The 19,691-nt window shown below is 46.6% G+C and overlaps 1 protein-coding gene across 1 annotated transcript in view; it reads left to right on the forward strand.

Moving 5' to 3' along the window:
- The window catches only part of CCNY (cyclin Y), a 200,987-nt gene that overhangs the window by 134,864 nt on the left and 46,432 nt on the right, over positions 1-19,691 (forward strand). Inside the window, exons 2-3 of the mRNA XM_040352657.1 lie at positions 7,935-8,009; positions 16,965-16,999. Of these exons, the coding sequence (XP_040208591.1) occupies positions 7,935-8,009; positions 16,965-16,999 (110 nt within the window). The remainder of the gene's footprint in view (positions 1-7,934; positions 8,010-16,964; positions 17,000-19,691) is intronic.

Consider the following 19,691-nt stretch of genomic DNA (forward strand, 5'->3'; position numbering starts at 1 on the left):
CGAGTCCCTGCAGGCTGCGCGAGTCCTCCTCCCTGTCTCACCTCGCCTCCGGCGTGAGCCACGTGACGTCACACGGCGCACGCCGGAATCAACCAAATTAATCCTCCATGGGGGGGGGGGGGGCGAGGAAACGCAGAGGAGGAAAGGGAGCCCGAGCCAGGAGCGCAGTCGGTCGGCACAAAATTTCTAAAGTGCCACTGCGCTGTCTATGAAACGCACTGCCACTGACACACTGATCCAACTAGTGTGTCGGCCGCGGCTGATTGCGCCCCCCTCTTGTACAAAATGGTAGCGCCAAGGGCACTCGCCCCTCCCGCCCCTGCCTTGTACCGGCTCTGGTCTCACCAGCGCCCATCAAATGCAGTCTCACCAGCGTCCATCAAATGCAGTCTCACCAGCACCCATCAAATGCAGCCCATCAGCACCCATCAATGAATGTTTGCTTGCTTCCATTCATTCAGAAGTCGGGACACAGACACAGTCCTCTACCGTCGCTGCGCTTCTGACACTATGTGTAAACGGAGCGGTGGCTGCCTGCTGATGCAGATACATAGTTGCTTGCTGCATAGAGAAGAGAGTAGGAACACCAGTGGCCGGGCACCCTAGGCAGCAGGGCTGCCTAGTTTGCCTAGTGGTAGCACCGGCCCTGCTTACCAGTCCTTAGGTGCGGTGACATTTTTTTGTCACACTAAACATTTTATGCAAGTACAGAAAATACTCATTGATCTCAGAGAGGTTTGTGCTGAAATCAGTGAACACATTACCATGTACTTTCAGAGGCTCAGATTCTGGGCATTCTTTCCTACTGGTAACTATAGGGATCCAGCCATGACTGGAGCTGGCTGCATGTGTTGAATGCCAGGATAATAATTACCACCACTCAGCACATTTAATGAGTTTAAATGCGGCGTGTTATTTGGAGCACCTTTGCCGGCTTTAATAATCAGAAGTGGTTTAGCCACAATATCTGAAAAGAAGGGTGACATTTATTAAGCCCATTCTAATGCCGCATACACACCATCACTTTATGTGATGGAAAAAAACGACATTTTCTGTGAAGTAAAAAACAACGTTTTTGAAACTTTTTTTTTTAAACAATTTTCAAAAACGATGTTGCCTACACACCATAGTTTTTTCACAATGCTCTAGCAAAGCGAGGTTACGTTCACCACGTTTTTCCATTGAAGCTCGCTTCATAACTAGCTTCTGGGCATGCGCGGGTGTAAAAACGTTGTTTTAAACGTCGTTTTTTGCTACACACGGTCAATTTCTGTGAAGTAAAAAACTAAGTTTTGAAAAACGACACATAAAATTGAAGCATGCTTCAATTTTTTTTTGTCGTTTTTCACAAGACATAAAACAACGTTTTCCCCCACACACGGTCATTTAAAGTGACGTTTTTAAAAACGTCGTTTTTTTTCATCACATAAAGTGATGGTGTGTACGGGGCATCAGAGCTCTACTTCTTTCCCTTATAAGAGAAATAACACGTTGTAGAAATGTTCTGTGTATCAGATGTCGGCCTCTCTGTAATATTGATTTTACCATCTCCAGTACAGAACACAGAGTGAGCCCGGACCCACTCCCTGCAGGGCACTGTGGGGATTGTTGGCTCCCACTGGGAGAATACTATCTGTTTTGTAGATTCTACCTTCTGTTATCTGTATTCTGTACCTCTTGACACTTGAGATATTTGGGAGATATGACATTGAAATGTGTCTAAAGCCTTTCTTTTTTTGTTTCAGATGTCAGCGTGGTGAGGGGCTAGATCAGGGGTGCTCAACCTTTTGAAGAGCAAGGGCAACCTAGGCTCCTTTGACACTTGTGAGATGACAAAGTCATGTGACTCGCATTGCGGCTTTACAGTGCAACTTTGATGCAACTTTTCGTGCAAATTTGATCTGGCTTTACATGCTCTGGACCAAAGTCGCATCAAAAGACGGACCAAAGTAGTGCAGGAACTTTTTTCTGAAGTTGAATTTCGGCTCTCATAGACACACATTGAATTTCACATTTCCTGCAACTTGGGGTCTCCCAAGGCAGATTCTAAGTCGCAGACGTGTGAAATGAGCCTTAAAATGATTGCAAAGTCATACTTACCTGCCCTGTGCATTGGTTATGCACAGAGCAGCCCAGATCCTCCTCTTCTTGGATCTCTCGCTGGCTCTCCTGGCCCCTCCCTCCTACAGGGTTGCCACCTCATCCCTTTAAATAATTACACCGGTTCTGTGGCTGATTGAGGTGGTAATTAAATGCACTCGGTGCCTTACCTGCATTCAATTAGCCTCAGAACCTGTGTAATTAATATGTGTCCGGTTTAAAGGGATGAGGTGGCAACCCTGTAGGAGGGAGGGGCCAGAAGAGCCAGCGAGAGATCCAAGAAGAGGAGGATCTGGGCTGCTCTGTGCATAACCAATGCACAGGGCAGGTAAGTATGACTTTGCAATCATTTTAAAGCGGGAGTTCACCCATTTATTAATTTTTTTTTTTCTCCCCTTAGATTCCTGCTCGTTCGGTCTAGGGGAATCGGCTATTTGTATTAAAATATGAGCAGTACTTACCCGTTTTCGAGATGCATCTTCTTCCGTCGCTTCCGGGTATGGGTCTTCGGGTGCGGGCGTTCCTTCTTGATTGACAGTCTTCCGAGAGGCTTCCGACGGTCGCATCCATCGCGTCACTCGTAGCCGAAAGAAGCCGAAACGTCGGTGCGGCTCTATACTGCGCCTGCGCACCGACGTTCGGCTTCTTTCGGAAAATCGTGACGCGATGGATGCGACCGTCGGAAGCCTCTCGGAAGACTGTCAATCAAGAAGGAACGCCCATTCCCGCAGCCCATACCCGGAAGCGACGGAGAGGATGCATCTCGTAAACGGGTAAGTACTGCACATATTTTAAAACAAATAGCCGATTCCCCTAGAGAAAACGAGCAGGAATCTAAGGGGAAAAAGTGCCCTCTAAGGGTGAACCCCCGCTTTAAGGCTCATTTCACACTTCTGCGACTTAGAATCTGCCTTGGGAGACCCCAAGTTGCAGAAGTGTGAAATGAGCCTTAAAATGATTGCAAAGTCATACTTACCTGCCCTGTGCATTGGTTATGCACAGAGCAGCCCAGATCCTCCTCTTCTTGGATCTCTCGCTGGCTCTCCTGGCCCCTCCCTCCTACAGGGTTGCCACCTCATCCCTTTAAACCGGACACATATTAATTACACAGGTTCTGTGGCTGATTAAGGTGGTAATTAAATGCACTCGGTGCCCTACCTGCATTTAATTAGCCTCAGAACCTGTGTAATTCATGAGGATGAGGTGGCAACCTATGGGGGCACTTGAGCCACAGCTCCCTGTGTCCATTCAGACACGGAGTTGCGACCTGGCCCTGCCCCCTTTCTCTCCTCATTGGCTGACTGGCTTTGATTGACAGCGGCAGAAGCCAATGGCGCCGCGCTGCTGTCTCAGCCAATGAGGAGGGGAGTCCCGGGCCAAAACACTCCTGCAACATGGCTGGATCTAGATGGACCTCAGGTAAGTATCATGGAGGCTGCTGCACACAGAAGGATTTTTATTTTAATGCCTAGAATGCATTACGATAAAAAACCTGCCATTACAACCACTTTGGTGATTTGGTAACCAGTCGCAGGCCACAAACGAAATGAAATAGTTCCGAATTTTAAAAAAATTTGAATAGAATAATAAAGATTTTAAACAACAATCAGGATCATCCATTGGAATAAATAAGCTGAAAGAATTTTCTACATGAACTGTATACTCTTGGGTGCAAAATATTTTTTATTTACAAAATCCAAAGGCACAAAGAAAACTCTGGGCTGGTTTTACACCTAAATTCCACGTTCCTGTGAGATTGAGTCAGTGCGATTTTCATGAATGGGCTGAAATCACACTGGATCGCACCAAAAGTGGTACATGCACAACTTTTAGGGCCAGTTCACACCAGACGCAGCTCCGTACAGTTTTGTGTGCTTTTTTTCAGCACTAAAAATGCATGCACATAGGTAGATTCAGAAAGAGTTAGGCCGGCTTATCTACAGATAAGCTGACCTAACTCTGAATCTACGCCGACTTATGTTTAAGTGTATTCTCTAACAGAGATACACTTAAACATATCTAACATAGGACGGCTTGCGCCGTCCTATCTTAGATTGCAATGTTTTGGCTGACCGCTAGGTGGCGCTTCCATTGCGGCCGGCGTAGATTATGTAAATGAGCTTTTACGACGATTCCCGAACGAACGCGAGCCCGCCGCAGTCGATTAACGTAGTTTCCGTAAGACCTTAGGCGGCCTAAAGTTAGAGCTATGCTCTAGTGGAATAGTAATGTTAAGTATGGCCACCGTTCCCGCCGCGAAATTCGAAATTTTTACGTTGTTTGCGTAAGTCGTCCGCGAATCGGGATTTACGTTGTTTACGTCCACGTCAAAATCAATAGGCCCGTACGGCGTACTTAGCCGCAATGCGCACTGGGAAATGTCGCCTGGCGCATGCGCAGTGTAAAAAAACGTCAAAAACGTGGGGTCAAGCCTCATTACCATGATACACGCCCCCCTCCAAGTCATTTGAATTAGGCGCCCTTACGCCAGCTCGTTTGAGGCTACGCCGCCGTAGATTAGCAGGTAAGTAGATTGAAAATCACTACTAGTCTAGTTAATTTATGGCGGTGTAGCCTAAACAGGCTAGGCCGCCCTAAAGATATTCCAATCTACCTGAATCTACCTATAAAAGTGGTACATGCACAACTCTTATGCCGCGTACACACCATCACTTTATGTGATGAAAAAAAATGACGTTTTTAAAAACGTCACTTTAATTGACTGTGTGTGGGGGAAAACGTTGTTTTATGTCTTGTAAAAAACGACCAAAAAAAATTGAAGCATGCTTCAATTTTATGTGTCGTTTTTCAAAAGTGCACTTTTTACTTCACAGAAATTGACCGTGTGTAGCAAAAAAACGTCGTTTTCTAAGACGTTTTTTCATCCACGCATGCCCATTAGCTACTTATGAAGCAAGCTTCAATGGTAAAACGTGGTGGAACGTAACCTCACTTTGCAAGATCATTGTGAGAAAAACGATGGTGTGTAGGCAACTTCGTCTTTGAAAATTGAAGTTTCAAAAACGTCATTTTTTACTTCACAGAAAGTGTCGTTTTTTTTCATCACATAAAGTAATGGTGTGTACGCGGCATTAGGGCCAGTTCACACCAGACGCAGCTCCGTACAGTTCTGTGCGCTTTTTTTCAGCACTAAAAATGCATGCACAGTGTTTCCATGTATTCCAATGGCTCTAGTTCACACCATGCAGTCAGTTTCTGGTGAAGAAATTAACCGGAAACTGACTGCATGGTGTGAACTAGAGTCATTGGAATACATGGAAACACTGTGCATGCATTTTGTGCAGAAAAAAAGCGCACAGAACTGAACATAACTGCGTCTGGTGTGAACTGGCCCTTAAAGACGTACTGCAATCGGATCGCAATGTACCGCAGTACCATACAATCTGGTGCAGGTAAATGCACTACATTTTCCATCTGCGTTTGGGGTGTCATTAGGAATACATTGACACCAGCAGCAGATCGCACACCCAGTGTGTTGTGAACGCGGTTTGGAAAACGTGCGCCGAACGTGGGTTTCCCACATTGCATTACGGTGTGAACGCGCCCTAAATGATATATAGTCCCCAAAGATGGTAAATACGAGGCCTCATCTAGAAAAGGGACTTTTTGTGCCTAGCAGCAAGCTGGATTCCACTGACTATTTTCCAAGTACATGAAAAAAAAAAAAATGAAACAACCATATCATTTCTATGGTAACATAGTAATTTCTTTAATTTACCTTTTGATGCAGGACAGACGAGACTAATCTATAAAACCGAGAGCAGAGGGTTATTAGGGGAGCTTGCCATGGTCACTAAGCAAGCTTTAACTTTCATTTTTTGCTGTAGGATTGACTACATGTACACGGTCCCTCTTTAAATAGATTTTTTCTTTCTCTAAAGCTGGCCACACATAGATCCAAATTCGGACGGCTCAGCACAGACTGATCGACTTCTGTACAATCACAAAGTCGAATTTTTGCCGCTCAATTAATGCTGCAGGCTATAGGCGGCAGTGCTGATTGGTGTATTCTGATGACGTGCAAGTCTGCCCACTGTCAAAATACAATAGCTCAGTGGGGTTGATTCCTCCATCCACCTAAAATGTGTAAGCGGGGAATCAAGTCATTTTTTTTTTTTTCGTTCAACCTGCTTGTTGATGGGAAAAAAAAGATGGGTCATCTATAGCCAGCCTATGTCAGTCTTATTGGATCTCATCTATCAGATGGGGTGAAAAATAGTTGCCCATAGCAACTAGATAATGTTGTTTCATTGTTAAATCTGAACAAGAAAAATTTGACAACTTGGCTGGTAGTGATGTGTATAGCTGATTATATACACTGAAGGGCGCTGTAAGGAATTGGGTGATCATTTGTGTTTTGGCATTCTAGTATAGACACCTGTGGCTTATAACCATGGGTGCTGTGGCTTGTACCCATGGGTGCTGTGACTTATACCCATGGGTGTTGTGGCTTATACCCATGGGTGTTGTGGCTTATACCCATGGGTGCTGTGGCTTATACCCATGGGTGCTGTGGCTTATACCCATGGGTGCTGTGGCTTATTATACCCATGGATGCTGTGGCTTATTATACATATGGGTGCTGTGGCTTATTATACCCATGGGTGCTGTGGCTTATTATACCCATGGGTGCTGTGGCTTATACCCATGGATGCTGTGGCTTATTATACCCATGGATGCTGTGGCATATACCCATGGGTGCTGTGGCTTATTATACCCATGAGTGCTGTGGCTTATTATACCCATGGGTGCTGCGGCTTATTATACCCATGGGTGCTGTGGCTTATTATACCCATGGGTGCTGCGACTTGTTATACCCATGGGTGCTGCGGATTATTATACCCATGGATGCTGCGGCTTATACCCATGGATGCTGAGGCTTATACCCATGGATGCTGTGGCTTGTACCCATGGGTGCTGTGGCTTGTACCCATGGGTGCTGTGGCTTATTATACCCATGGGTGCTGTGGCTTATTATACCCATGGGTGCTGTGGCTTATTATACCCATGGGTGCTGTGGCTTATTATACCCATGGGTGCTGTGGCTTATTATACCCATGGGTGCTGTGGCTTATTATACCTATGGGTGCTGTGGCTTAATATACCGATGGATGCTGTAGCTTATAGCCATGGGTGCTGTGGCTTATTATACCCATGGGTGCTGTGGCTTATTATACCCATGGGTGCTGTGGCTTATTATACCCATGGATGCTGTGGCTTATTATACCCCTGGGTGCTGTGGCTTATTATACCCATGGGTGCTGTGGCTTATACCCATGGATGCTGTGGCTTATACCCATGGGTTCTGCGACTTATTATACCCATGGGTGCTGTGGCTTATGCCCACGGTGCTGCATACAATAGTCAAATAACGTTATCTAATCTGTCCTCCATGATGGCTCTCACCCAGCAGTTTCCATAGGTGCCCCATAGGTGTGATCGGATATCTGCTATAGTCTATGGGCATGCTTACATGGGCAACTTTAGAAACTTGTAATATAGACTGGAGCCGCTTTGTTTGCATGGCTCACATAAAAGAATTTCTTAGGGTAGAGAAACCAAATCATCCTCTTGAATTGTCATATTCAGTGCCCTATTTTCTTCTCTATATTTGTTTTCCGTCTTGATTGTTCCTGCCATAGGTTGCCTTATTATGCAGAAATAATTTCTTTAGCGATATAAATTGCTTTTTGTCTGGGGATGGCAAATTGTTTGCTTGTCTATAAATTGCTGTTTGCTTGAATAAACAATGCTTACATTGCTCTCCCACTTAAACTACATGCAGATTAATTTTTTATTTTTTTTATTTCTAGATATGAATATGGAATTTAACCCCTCTGATCATCCTCGGGCAAGCACAATCTTCCTCAGCAAATCCCAAACAGATGGTATGAAAATTTTACTTATTTTTTTCTATCAAGCATGGCTTTCTGCCTGGAAAATATGAACTATTGGGCAAAAGAATTAAAGGCTATCTCCACCTTGTATCAACGTGTTGCATGTTACACCCGTATTCAGGGTGTAACATGTAGCTAAGCAGCCCAACCCTCACCCCCTGAGCCCAGGGGAGCAGACAGGGGTTCTCCCTCCTCAGCCACTATCGCATATAAAATTGGCACGGCTGTGCAGGTCTCCATCTGCACAGTTGCATGATTTATTCACAGAGATCTGTAAATAAAGAAACTACAAGTCCCGTCTGCCACCTCAGCAAATGGACTTGTAGTTCTTAGTGGGCTGCAAATTAAGCTTCCTGCAGCACACCATTGGAAAGTCCTATAAGGCAGAGAGCTGTAGGAGCCTAACATTGCACCTAACATCCACTGATCACGGTTGCAATACTTTTCAGGCTCCCGTGTAAAATAAATAAATAAATTACCCTTTATTTTACCTGAAAAAACATACACTTTCTTTATCGTACATCACGGGACACAGAGCGGCATTCATTACTATATGGGTTATATGGAGTACCTTCAGGTGTAGACACTGGCAATCTCAAACAGGAAATGCCCCTCCCTATATAACCCCCTCCCATAGGAGGAGTACCTCAGTTTTCTTTATCGTTACATCACGGGACACAGAGCGGCATTCATTACTATATGGGTTATATGGAGTACCTTCAGGTGTAGACACTGGCAATCTTCAAACAGGAAATGCCCCTCCCTATATAACCCCCTCCCATAGGAGGAGTACCTCAGTTTTTACGCCAGTGTCTTAGGTGTTAGTCATGGTTTAGCTTGCCTCCGCATCCTTGGGATTAGGTGAGCTACCGGTTCTGTCCAAAAAAGCCTGCGCGCTAAAGTGGTCAGTAACCGGACCCCAAACCCTTGGGGTATAGCCCATAATGCTTTCTTTTTAAGAGAGCTGGACCCTGGGCCCAGAACTTAGAAAACCTTTGGGGCGCCTAATGTTTTCTGTTTGCCAGGGTGCTGTATGGGCCCAGGACAGTGGATCCTTCATGGAAGAAGAAGGTTCCCAGGGCCTGAAGGTCTAGACATCCCCACGGAGATGGGGGAAGATTGGACCTCTTGCTTGGCAAAGTCCTGCGGCATGGAGCAGGTAAGTAAGGGGAAAAAACCTGCGGGGCTTGGCTCTTAGCAAGTTTTTTCTGGGAGGTCACAGGGGACATGCCTAAAGGTTATGCATTGCATCTGGCAAACCAGTCACATATCATGAAGATAGGATGGCTCTATATGTTATATTTCCCCATAAATAGTGACCTCCCTGGTAGTGTTGCAAAAGCTGTGAGTGGGGCCTTTTATGTACAAGTGTATGTGTGTGTCAGAGAGCTATGCTTACCTGCAAGCCTCCAGGCGATGCTCTATCCAGTCCTCTCCCTCATGCCTGCAAGGCAGGCAAAACGCTGACCTCCTCGTGTGTTCCAGGCCTGCGGCTGCAGGAACAGAGAGGCCCTTCCTCCCAACCCCCCCCCCCCCCCCCCCGTCGGCGGGCGCGCGCGCGGTGCGCGTGCACGTGTTATAGACGCATTTGGCGCCATTTTAGCTGGGGGGGAAGGGCGGGTCAGTGGTTTAAAGGAAGGGGCGGCCCTTCCTTAGATGCCACAGCTCATTCATTTCTCTGGCTTAAGGGAGGAAGGACTGGAGTGAAGCACGGGGCGCTGAGGACACACAGTGGCCAGAAAGAATACTACAGTCTTCAGAAGATTGTGGTTTAGCCTAGGAATAGGCTGGTTTTCTTTTCCATCTCATAGTCTTTTCTTTGGCAATACTACTCAGGGGGATAGAATGTTTTTTCTTGCCTAGATTGAAAAAAAAAAAAAAGAAAAAAAAAAAAAAAAGAAGAAAAGTTTTTCTTTGAAAGAAAAAAAAAAAAAAAAAAAGAAGGTGTCATCTAGGGTAGAGGAAACATTTTTTATTCCCCAAACAGGTGTTTGGGCATTTAACTATTATAAGTCCCAGGTACCAATAAGTAGCAGGTGTACCTCGGTATTGTACCATGGCATCAAGAGCAGAGGGTACAAAAGGTGGGGATTCCCCCGCAGAATCTGAGGTCTCGGATAGAGCTATGCCGCTGCTTTCCCCACAGGGAGCCTTTGGGCCATCGGGGTCTGGGGCTAGAGCTGACGCGAGTCAACCCAACCCTAAGGTGGTCACGGAGGAGGTGTTACTCGCCTCTTTAAATGAGATGCGGAGAAGCATGGGAGAAATGATAGCCGCAGCCATGCGGGGTAGTAAGCGGAATAGATCTCCGTCACCCGTGCGCGGACCCTCGGAAGAGGAGGTCCTTTCCTCTGGGGAATTGGACCTCTTGGACAGAGACCAGGTAGGTTCAGGGATCGAAGATCCGGATACAGAGGAGTCTGGGGCAGTCTCCCTGAGGGAGAGCTGGTGGATTCAGGGCTTGACGGACTTGGTCCATAAGGCATTCAACCTACCTGTACCAGATCTCCAGGTATCCACGGTTTCAGCTTTGGGCTCACTGAGGGCGCCTCAAAGCAGTGCTGTGTTTCCGATCCATCCTCTATTGGAGGAAGTCTTGTGCCAAGAGTGGAACAAACCAGACAAGGTTTTCTTTCCACCTAAGAAATTTTCTGTCTTATATCCTATGGAAGAAAAGTTTTCCAAGAGATGGGCTTCTCCTGCAGTAGACGCAGCCATCTCATGTGTTAACAAATCGTTAACATGTCCTGTAGAAAACGTACAGGTTTTCAAAGATCCAGTTGATAGACGCTTGGAAGCCCTACTTAAGAACTCCTTCACTTCTGCAGGGGCAGTAGTACAGCCAGCCGTGGCTGCGATTGGAGTCGCTCAAGCTTTATCGGATCAATTTAAGCAAATGCTTGAACTTATTCCTGCCGAGCAGGCAGAAGAATTTTCGGATGTCCCTAAGGCCATATGTTTTACGGTAGACGCAATCAAGGATTCTATCCAACAAGCGTCACGTTTATCATTATCCCTTATCCATATGAGAAGACTCTTATGGTTAAAAAGCTGGGAGGCTGAGCCCCCATGCAAGAAGCTCCTGGCAGGGTTTCCCTTCCATGGAGGACGGCTCTTCGGAGAGGACTTAGATAAATACATTCAGACCATTTCAAGCGGCAAGAGTACTCTCTTGCCAACTAAGAAGAGGGTTCAGGGACCTGCGTTTAAACGACAGTCCTCCCCTGGGCAGGGGCCCTCTAATGCCAAGCAGTATCGACGGCCTCCTGCAAGAACAAACTTCGGCTTCAACAGCAGATCACGAGGACAGGCTGTTAGGGGCAAGAGGCAGTGGTTTCGCAAGCCAGCAAAACCAGCCCCCAAGTCTACCTCATGAAGGGGCGCCCCCACCCACGAAGGTGGGGGGAAGGCTGCGACTCTTTTCGGAGATTTGGGAAGCCAACATTCCCGACGAGTGGGTACGGTCTTCCGTGGCCACAGGCTACAAGCTAGAGTTCCTAAGGTTTCCTCCTCCTCATTTCCAGGAGTCGAGGATTCCAAACGATCTGGAGAAAAGAGCCGCATTAAGGTCGGCTCTAGATCATCTACTTTCCCAGGAAGTAATAGTAGAGGTACCAGTCCTGGAACAGGGGCTGGGTTTCTACTCCAACCTATTCATCATCCTAAAGCCCAATGGAGATGTCAGGCCAATTTTGGACCTAAAGATGGTAAATGCATACTTAAAGGTCCGCTCATTTCGGATGGAATCCGTGCGGTCAGCAGCTGCCACACTCCAAAAGGACGACTTCATGGCGTCCATAGACATAAAGGATGCCTACCTTCATGTTCCAATTTATCAGCCACATCAAAGATATCTACGCTTTATGGTGGCTTCGCGTCATTTCCAATTCGTGGCGCTTCCCTTCGGGTTGGCTACGGCCCCCCGGGTGTTCACGAAGGTTCTAGCTCCAATCCTAGCCAAGCTAAGGATCCAAGGGGTCACGATCCTAGCATACCTGGACGACCTCCTAGTCATAGACCACTCATCTCCCGGCTTGGAACGAGCAGTGGCCCTCACGGTCCAATACCTCGAGAGGTTCGGCTGGGTCCTAAATCAAGAAAAGTCAACATTCCAGCCCACAAGGCAGTTGGAATATCTCGGCATGAGATTAGACACGGAACAACAAGGGGTGTTCCTACCTCTGAGGAAGGTCAAAGCCATCAAGGAATTAATCCTACTGGTTCTAAGCAAGAAAAAACCGACTATTCGCCTATGTATGAGATTACTAGGCAAGATGGTGGCTACTTTCGAGGCGGTGCCATACGCCCAGAGCCACACTCGCATCCTGCAGGCAGCCATCCTGTCAGCATGGAGCAGAAGGCCACAGGCCTTGGATATCCCGTTGCCTCTCTCATCAAGAGTCCGGCAAAGTCTGTGTTGGTGGTTAGACCCTCAGAATCTACTGAAGGGAAAATCTTTCAGCCCAGTGGCTTGGAAGATAGTGACCACAGACGCCAGCCTGACGGGCTGGGGAGCGATTGTGGATGGTTCCACTCGCCAAGGTATTTGGGCAAAGCCAGAGAAGCTTTTACCCATCAACATCTTGGAGCTCAGAGCTGTTCGACTAGCCCTCAGGGCTTGGACGTCGAAATTGCAGGGGCTCCCGGTGAGAATTCAATCAGACAATGCCACGGCAGTGGCATACATAAATCACCAAGGGGGGACCAGGAGTCAGGCCGCTCAGAGAGAAGTGAGCTTGATTCTCTTATGGGCAGAGGCTCATGTGCCCTGCATATCGGCAGTATTCATTCCCGGAGTGGACAACTTTCAGGCGGACTTCTTAAGCCGCCAGACTCTATGGCCGGGGGAATGGTCTCTGCATCCACAAGTCTTTCAAGCACTCTGCCAAAGATGGGGAGTGCCGGACGTGGATATCATGGCATCGAGACTCAACAAGAAGCTAGACAGGTTCATGTCCCGCTCAAGGGATCCGATGGCCTGCGGAACCGATGCTCTGGTTTGCCCTTGGCATCAGTTCAAGCTTCTTTATGCGTTTCCCCCGCTCCAGTTACTACCCCGCCTGCTGCGCAGGATCCGGGTGGAGCACATACCAGTCATCCTGGTAGCTCCAGCATGGCCCAGAAGGGCATGGTACTCACTAATCTTAAGGATGGTAGTGGGAGACCCTTGGACTCTTCCTCTACGGCCAGACCTGCTATCGCAAGGTCCGATCCTCCACCCTGCCTTACGGCATCTAAATTTGACGGCCTGGAAGCTGAATCCCTGATTCTCAGGGGTAGAGGTCTGTCTCAGAAAGTAATCTCTACCCTAATCAGAGCCAGGAAACCGGTCTCTAGGGTGATTTATTACAGGGTCTGGAAGGCCTATGTAGGCTGGTGTGAGTCCAAGCGATGGCTTTCTCGCAAATTTACCATCGATAGAGTATTAAGTTTTCTCCAGCTAGGAGTGGATAAAGGATTGGCATTAAGCACAATCAAAGGACAGATTTCTGCTCTGTCAGTGTGGTTTCAGCGGCCGCTGGCCACCCACTCGCTGGTTAAGACCTTCCTTCAAGGGGTCTTACGTATTAGACCTCCAGTTAAATCCCCGCTTTGTCCGTGGGATTTAAATCTTGTTCTGTCAAGTTTACAGAAACAACCGTTTGAGCCGTTGGCTGATATTCCTTTGGTTCTACTGACAAGGAAGTTAGTATTTTTGGTTGCCATAGTTTCCGCAAGAAGAGTTTCGGAGCTGGCAGCCTTATCCTGTAAGGAACCATATCTTGTTTTTCATAAGGACAGGGTCGTTCTCCGCCCTCATCCTTCCTTCCTTCCGAAGGTCATATCCAGTTTTCATTTGAACCAGGATTTGGTATTACCATCCTTCTTCCCTAAACCTACTTCCAGAAAGGAAGGGTTGCTGCATACCTTGGATATTGTCAGGGCCATGAAGGCCTATCTTAAAGCTACAAAGAAGATCCGGAAGACAGATGTGCTGTTCATTCTACCGGATGGGCCCAAGAAGGGGCAGGCAGCTGCAAAGTCCACCATTTCTAGGTGGATTAAGCAATTAATCACTCAGGCCTACGGCTTGAAAGGGTTGCCTCCTCCAGTATCATTAAAGGCTCATTCTACTAGAGCCATGGGCGCCTCCTGGGCAGCACACCACCAGATCTCTATGGCTCAAGTTTGCAAGGCGGCAACCTGGTCTTCTGTCCACACGTTTACAAAATTCTACAAGTTGGACGTAAGAAGGAATACTGATACTGCCTTCGGGCAGGCAGTGCTGCAGGCTGCAGTTTGAGACCCTCGGATTCCGGGGGCTCCTCTTGTTTGAGTTAAATTTAAAAATTTTATTTTTCTCAACTAAGTTGGATTTATTATGATTTGAGTATATCTCTAAATTAAATCCTTTTGTCTTGGAGATGTTCTCCCTCCCCTCATTGTAAGCATTGCTTTGGGACATCCCATATAGTAATGAATGCCGCTCTGTGTCCCGTGATGTACTCCAAGAAAAAGATTTTACAGGTAAGCTGTATTAAAAATCTCTTTTTTATTATATTTTATTTAAAGGTGAACTTAGCCTTTAAAGTAGATTTTAGCAAATACTAAAATTGATATTTGGGCCTTAAAGTGGACCTAAAGGCAAAGCTTTATCTTTAGTTCAGGATAGAGGGGTGATAGGTTAGAATAGTGTTTCTCAACTCCAGTCCTCAAAGCACCCCAACAGGTCAAGTTTTCAGGCTTTTCATTATTTTGCACAGGGGATTTGATCTGTTTTCGCTGCCTTTGTAATTACCACAGCTGTTTCACCTGTGGGAAATCCTGAAAACATGACCCGTTGGGGCACCTTGAGGACTGGAGTTGGGAAACACTGGGTTAGAACACCTGTCAGTTTTTATTGTTGTCTGCGCCCTCGTTAAGGAGATTCACCCTCTCTATTTGCCCTGAACAGAGGATCCAATTGGATTGGATCGATCATATCAAAGGGGCCTAAGGCTGTTTTCACACTGATGCACTGTGGTTTACCCACACCGAGGGTAGAGTGCAGTGCACCTGTGGCTTTCATGGGGGTTAGCTGCTCTTTGCCATACACTTCTATTATATCATGCAGGTGTGGTGCACCAAACCCGCAGGTAATAACAGAAGTCTATGGCTCAGTGCAGGTAACCCGAGGGTGATCTGCACTGCGCCTGCGGATCAGTTTGAAAGCAGCCCAGTAACCGCTGCAGAACAGATATGCTCATATATACACTGTGATTTTAGTATTAAACTTACTTTTAATAACGGTCTTTCATTCAGATATCAACGGCTGTTGCTGTCCAAGGCAGAGCGCATTTGGTATCATTCCGTCTGTGACAGGAGTTGGCACGATATAGAAAGCATCGGCTTATGAGGCTCTGATCTGCAGCCGCTTTCTTCCTCTACCCCAGGATTCATTCACAACACTGATGCTCTGGGATGGCGGGTTGGCAACCCACGATCTTGGCTTGACAAACCCACCATCCCAGAGCAGGAGGTCGCGGCCACATCAGAGGGCTCCGCGGGCCACATGTGACCCCCGGGCCACTGGTTGGGCACCCCTGCTCTAAAGTGAGGAGGAGTTCCCTCCCAGACAGTTGTCATTGGAAAAGATGTGTCCTCACCTTTTGTTCTGGTGACAACTGTAAAGGTTTTGAATTCCCATCACATTTTGTCCCATTGACAATGACCACCAGTGGTAATAGAGAGGTGGAATCTTTCCAGTAAGGACACAGCAATAAAAACTTACCAGAGGTTCTACCACTTCCCCACTCTAGAAAAAAAATTAAACGTTCTGGCTGTACTTACACTTCAAATGGTCAGTCTACCAGAACTGCTGTTTTAGTTCTGGGTAGATTTTTGGGCAAGCTAAATCACTCACCAACCTAGAGCTTCCAGAGACTCCAGCTGTGGGCAGTGGAGGGGGTCATACTGTGCTGCTGGGTCTATCATTTATCATATACTTTCTATGCAGAGGGAGGCATTCAACTTCCCTGTTCATAGAAGTATGAATGGTTACGGGCAGGGGTGGACTGACAACTCATGGGGCCCCCGGGCAATAGAAGAGTATGGGGCCCCTCTGGCTTACAGATGGCCACCACGCCAGGAGGCAGTGCAGAGGCGGGCAGCTAAAATCTTGGGATATTCACATTAAAAGCATGTCAGTTTCGGACATATCGGGGACAGATCTAAAAAAAACACAGATTTTGACATACTGTCCCTGGTTTTACTGAGCCTGGCAACACTGATGGGGCCCCCTAGTGGCATGGGGCTCTCGGGGAGTGACTCAATGGTCAGTCCGCCCCTGGTTACGGGAAGCAGAACGCCCAGAGAAGCCAATCGGTGACTTTCGCTAAAGTTACAAATCAGGTTCTGGCAGACTGGGTTTGGCGCCAAATACAATAACATCTAGGAATTGTGTGTCCTTTCAACTCAATTTATTCCTCTTATCACTACACAGTAGGCATGTGCAAAAGGGAAACATTTGTTTAGTTTAGTTTCGTTTTAATTCGTTATTTAATTAATTTCGTTAAGTTAGATTCGTTACATGTGTTAAATTTGTTTTCGGAATTCGTTCGTTTTCGACCGAATTTAGAAAAATCCGGTCGAATTCGAAAATATTTCGACCGGATTCGAAAACAAATAGTCTCTTTTCGAATAGAATTTGTTTTCGAATTCGATTCGAATAGAATTTTTTTTTCGAATTCCGATCGAATTTCGTCCGCGGGTTTTCGATTCGGAATCGAAAACATTCGTTTGGATGCGGTAAATTCATTAATATTGCAATTCGGGAATTCGTATGCATCCGAATGTCCAAATAATGAAAAATTTGTCCGAATTTCGATTCGGAACGAAACGAAATGCACATGCCTACTAGACAGATTTTGTTTCAACTGTGCTTGACTCTGCTACTGCCAATCTAATGTTCTTGTTGTATTTTCACAGTGAGAGAAAAGCGAAAAAGCCTTTATATAAATCACGTAAGTAATAAATATTCAAATATAATATGTTAATTGCTCCATTGCCATAACCATGTAGAACGGAATCTGTGGGCATATATATGTGGTTTTGTCAGCTCCAATGGGTGTCTTTCACATAGATCAGTTCAATCGGGTCACCGGTACGGGATAATATAAAGGGTAAAGTTTAAAATGAATTCTTTAATTGTCAATAAAATACAAAGCGGCGAACACGTTTCATGGGACAAAACCCATTTGATTCTTTGTATTGTATTACCAATACAAGAATTGGCTTCTTTATTACCCTATACTGCTCCACTGTGACCTTATTCTACTGATCCATATACTGGATATGGCAGCATACTGCCCAGGTCATCTAGGTACTTAAATAGAATCCCAGGTACCCCCCCCCCCCCCCCCCCCCCCTCAAAAAAATAAAAAATAATTTGTATCACAAAGTGTTGGAGAGGGGAGGAGGTGGAAAAGCAGAACTTCCCATTTTGGATGAAGTTCCAATTTAGGGCCCATTCACACCAGAACCTACATATAAGGCCCCTTTCACACGGGGCGGATCAGTAATGACCCGCCCCGTGAACCTCCGCTTGCTCAGCGGGGATCGCTCCGTTGATCCCCGCTGAGCCGGCGGATGACAGGGCGGTCCCCGCACACTGTGCAGGGACCGCCCTGTCTTTTCTCTGCTCTCCCCTATGGGGGGATCGGATGAACATGGACCGTCTGTCCGTGTTCACCCAATCCGATTCGCCAGACGGATGGAAAAGTAGGTTTTTCCTCCGTCACACTTTGGCGGATCGGAGCGGGGTCGGATGTCAGCGGGCATGTCACCACTGACATCCGTGGCTCCATAGAGGAGCCTAAAAAACTGGCAGGCGGACCTGAACGGGCCGCCCGTGTGAAAGAGCCCTAACTCTGCGTTTTTGACCGCATGTTTTCATGCATTTAAAGTGCGCTTGAATGTGTTTTGCGCTGCGTTTAGCCCAAATGCTTCCACCTGATAAGTCAGCAGGGATAAATATAGAAAACAAAAACAACATGCCCGGCTCCCGGAGCCGCATGTCCCAGGCATCGACCAATAAAAGTGGTGCTTCCCTGCAACACTTGAATGGGCTGACAAAAGCTCAGGTGCCAGGACGCCATTTCTAATCGCCATGACAACCTGGGGCCTGGGATTTTTCGAGTCCTGGCATAAGAAGATGGAAAGTGATTTAGTCCATCCTTCTTCTCCCAGAACTTAAATACCACAGTTTTTTTTTTTAATTAGTATTTTGATGCCCAAGGACCCTTAACCACTTGCCTACTGGGCACTTAAAGTGGAAGTAAACCCTCCTATCGTTTTCAGCCAAAGGAATCTTCCCTCTTGGCCACTCTTTAATCTGCAACTGCCATGTGCTGCACATGTGATCCCTTATGGAACCAGCCATTGGATGGTTTGACAGTTTGGTTGAGAGCACAACCAACGTGACGGCTAGCATTTACGGCATGCCAGGAATTTTAACTGTACAGTTGAATGGGCTGACGAAAGCTCAGGTGCCATGACGCCATTTCTAATCAAATTGATGGGTTTACTTCCGCTTTAAACCCTCTTCATGCCCAGGCAATTTTCAGCTTTCAGCGCTGACAGTTGCGCGGTAAGGCTACACTGTACCCATATGAGAGTTTTAAAGGGGGGGGGGGGTTTAAAAAAATCCGTTTTCATGGTTTGTTATAACATTTTGCAAACAGGTAATTTTCTCCTTCTTTTATGTGCGCTGATGAAGCTGCACTGATAGTTGGCACTAAAGGGCACTAATTGGCGGCACTGATGGGCGTTGATTGGTGAGACTGATAGGCAGCACTGATGATGAGGCACTGATTGGTAGCACTGATTTGCACTAGTAGGTAGCACTGGTGGTCAGAGATGGGGCGACGGGTCCGCGTTCGGGACCTGTGTCTCTCTCACAGAAGCCAGTGATGTTTTTTTTTTTTACTCCTCACGCTGTCAGCATGAGGAAAAAAAATAGCAGATTACCATTTCTGTTTATATCACGTGATCAACTGTCATTGTCGGGATCAGCCCCCTACTCCAATCTATGATCAGCCTAGTCTCATGGACGCACTGATCACAGAGCGCGCTGCACACGCCCCGCTCATGGACACCCTCCCAGCAATTTAGGCTCGCGCTGTAGCCGTCTTTCTGCTATAGCGCTGGCGTGAAGGGGTTAAAGAAGTATTAAACCCAAAAGCAAACTATTATATTGCAGTTTACCAATTCTTAGATGTAATGGCTGCAATAATTTTCTTTTTTTTAGGCTTGCTTTCTTCTATTTTTGTCTGGTGATCTAGCCAGTAAGTCTGTTTTTCAAAAGCTCTCCAGCAAAATGTATCCATTTGCACAGATGGGACAAACCATTTAACACCGGTAGGGGTGCTTACAATGATCAGCTTTTCTTGATTTATGTAAAACTTTTATCCCAAAGGGAAAAAAACAGCTCTAACAACTACTTAAGTATTACCTGGAGTTTGGCTTCAATTTATTAGTGTATTTAAATCTGCTAGGGTATCTAACATTCCCCTCCCTCCAGACGGACAATGCTGCTGTCTGCTGTCGTCCCCCCCCCCCATGTGCTTCTTCATCCAGAGTGGAGGCACTCGAATACAGAAGGGGCCAGATCCACAAAGCTCTGCCTATCTTTAGGCAGGTGTAGCGTATCTAAGA

This window comes from Rana temporaria, chromosome 5, assembly GCF_905171775.1.
Source record: "Rana temporaria chromosome 5, aRanTem1.1, whole genome shotgun sequence".
Taxonomy (NCBI): Eukaryota; Metazoa; Chordata; class Amphibia; order Anura; family Ranidae; genus Rana; species Rana temporaria.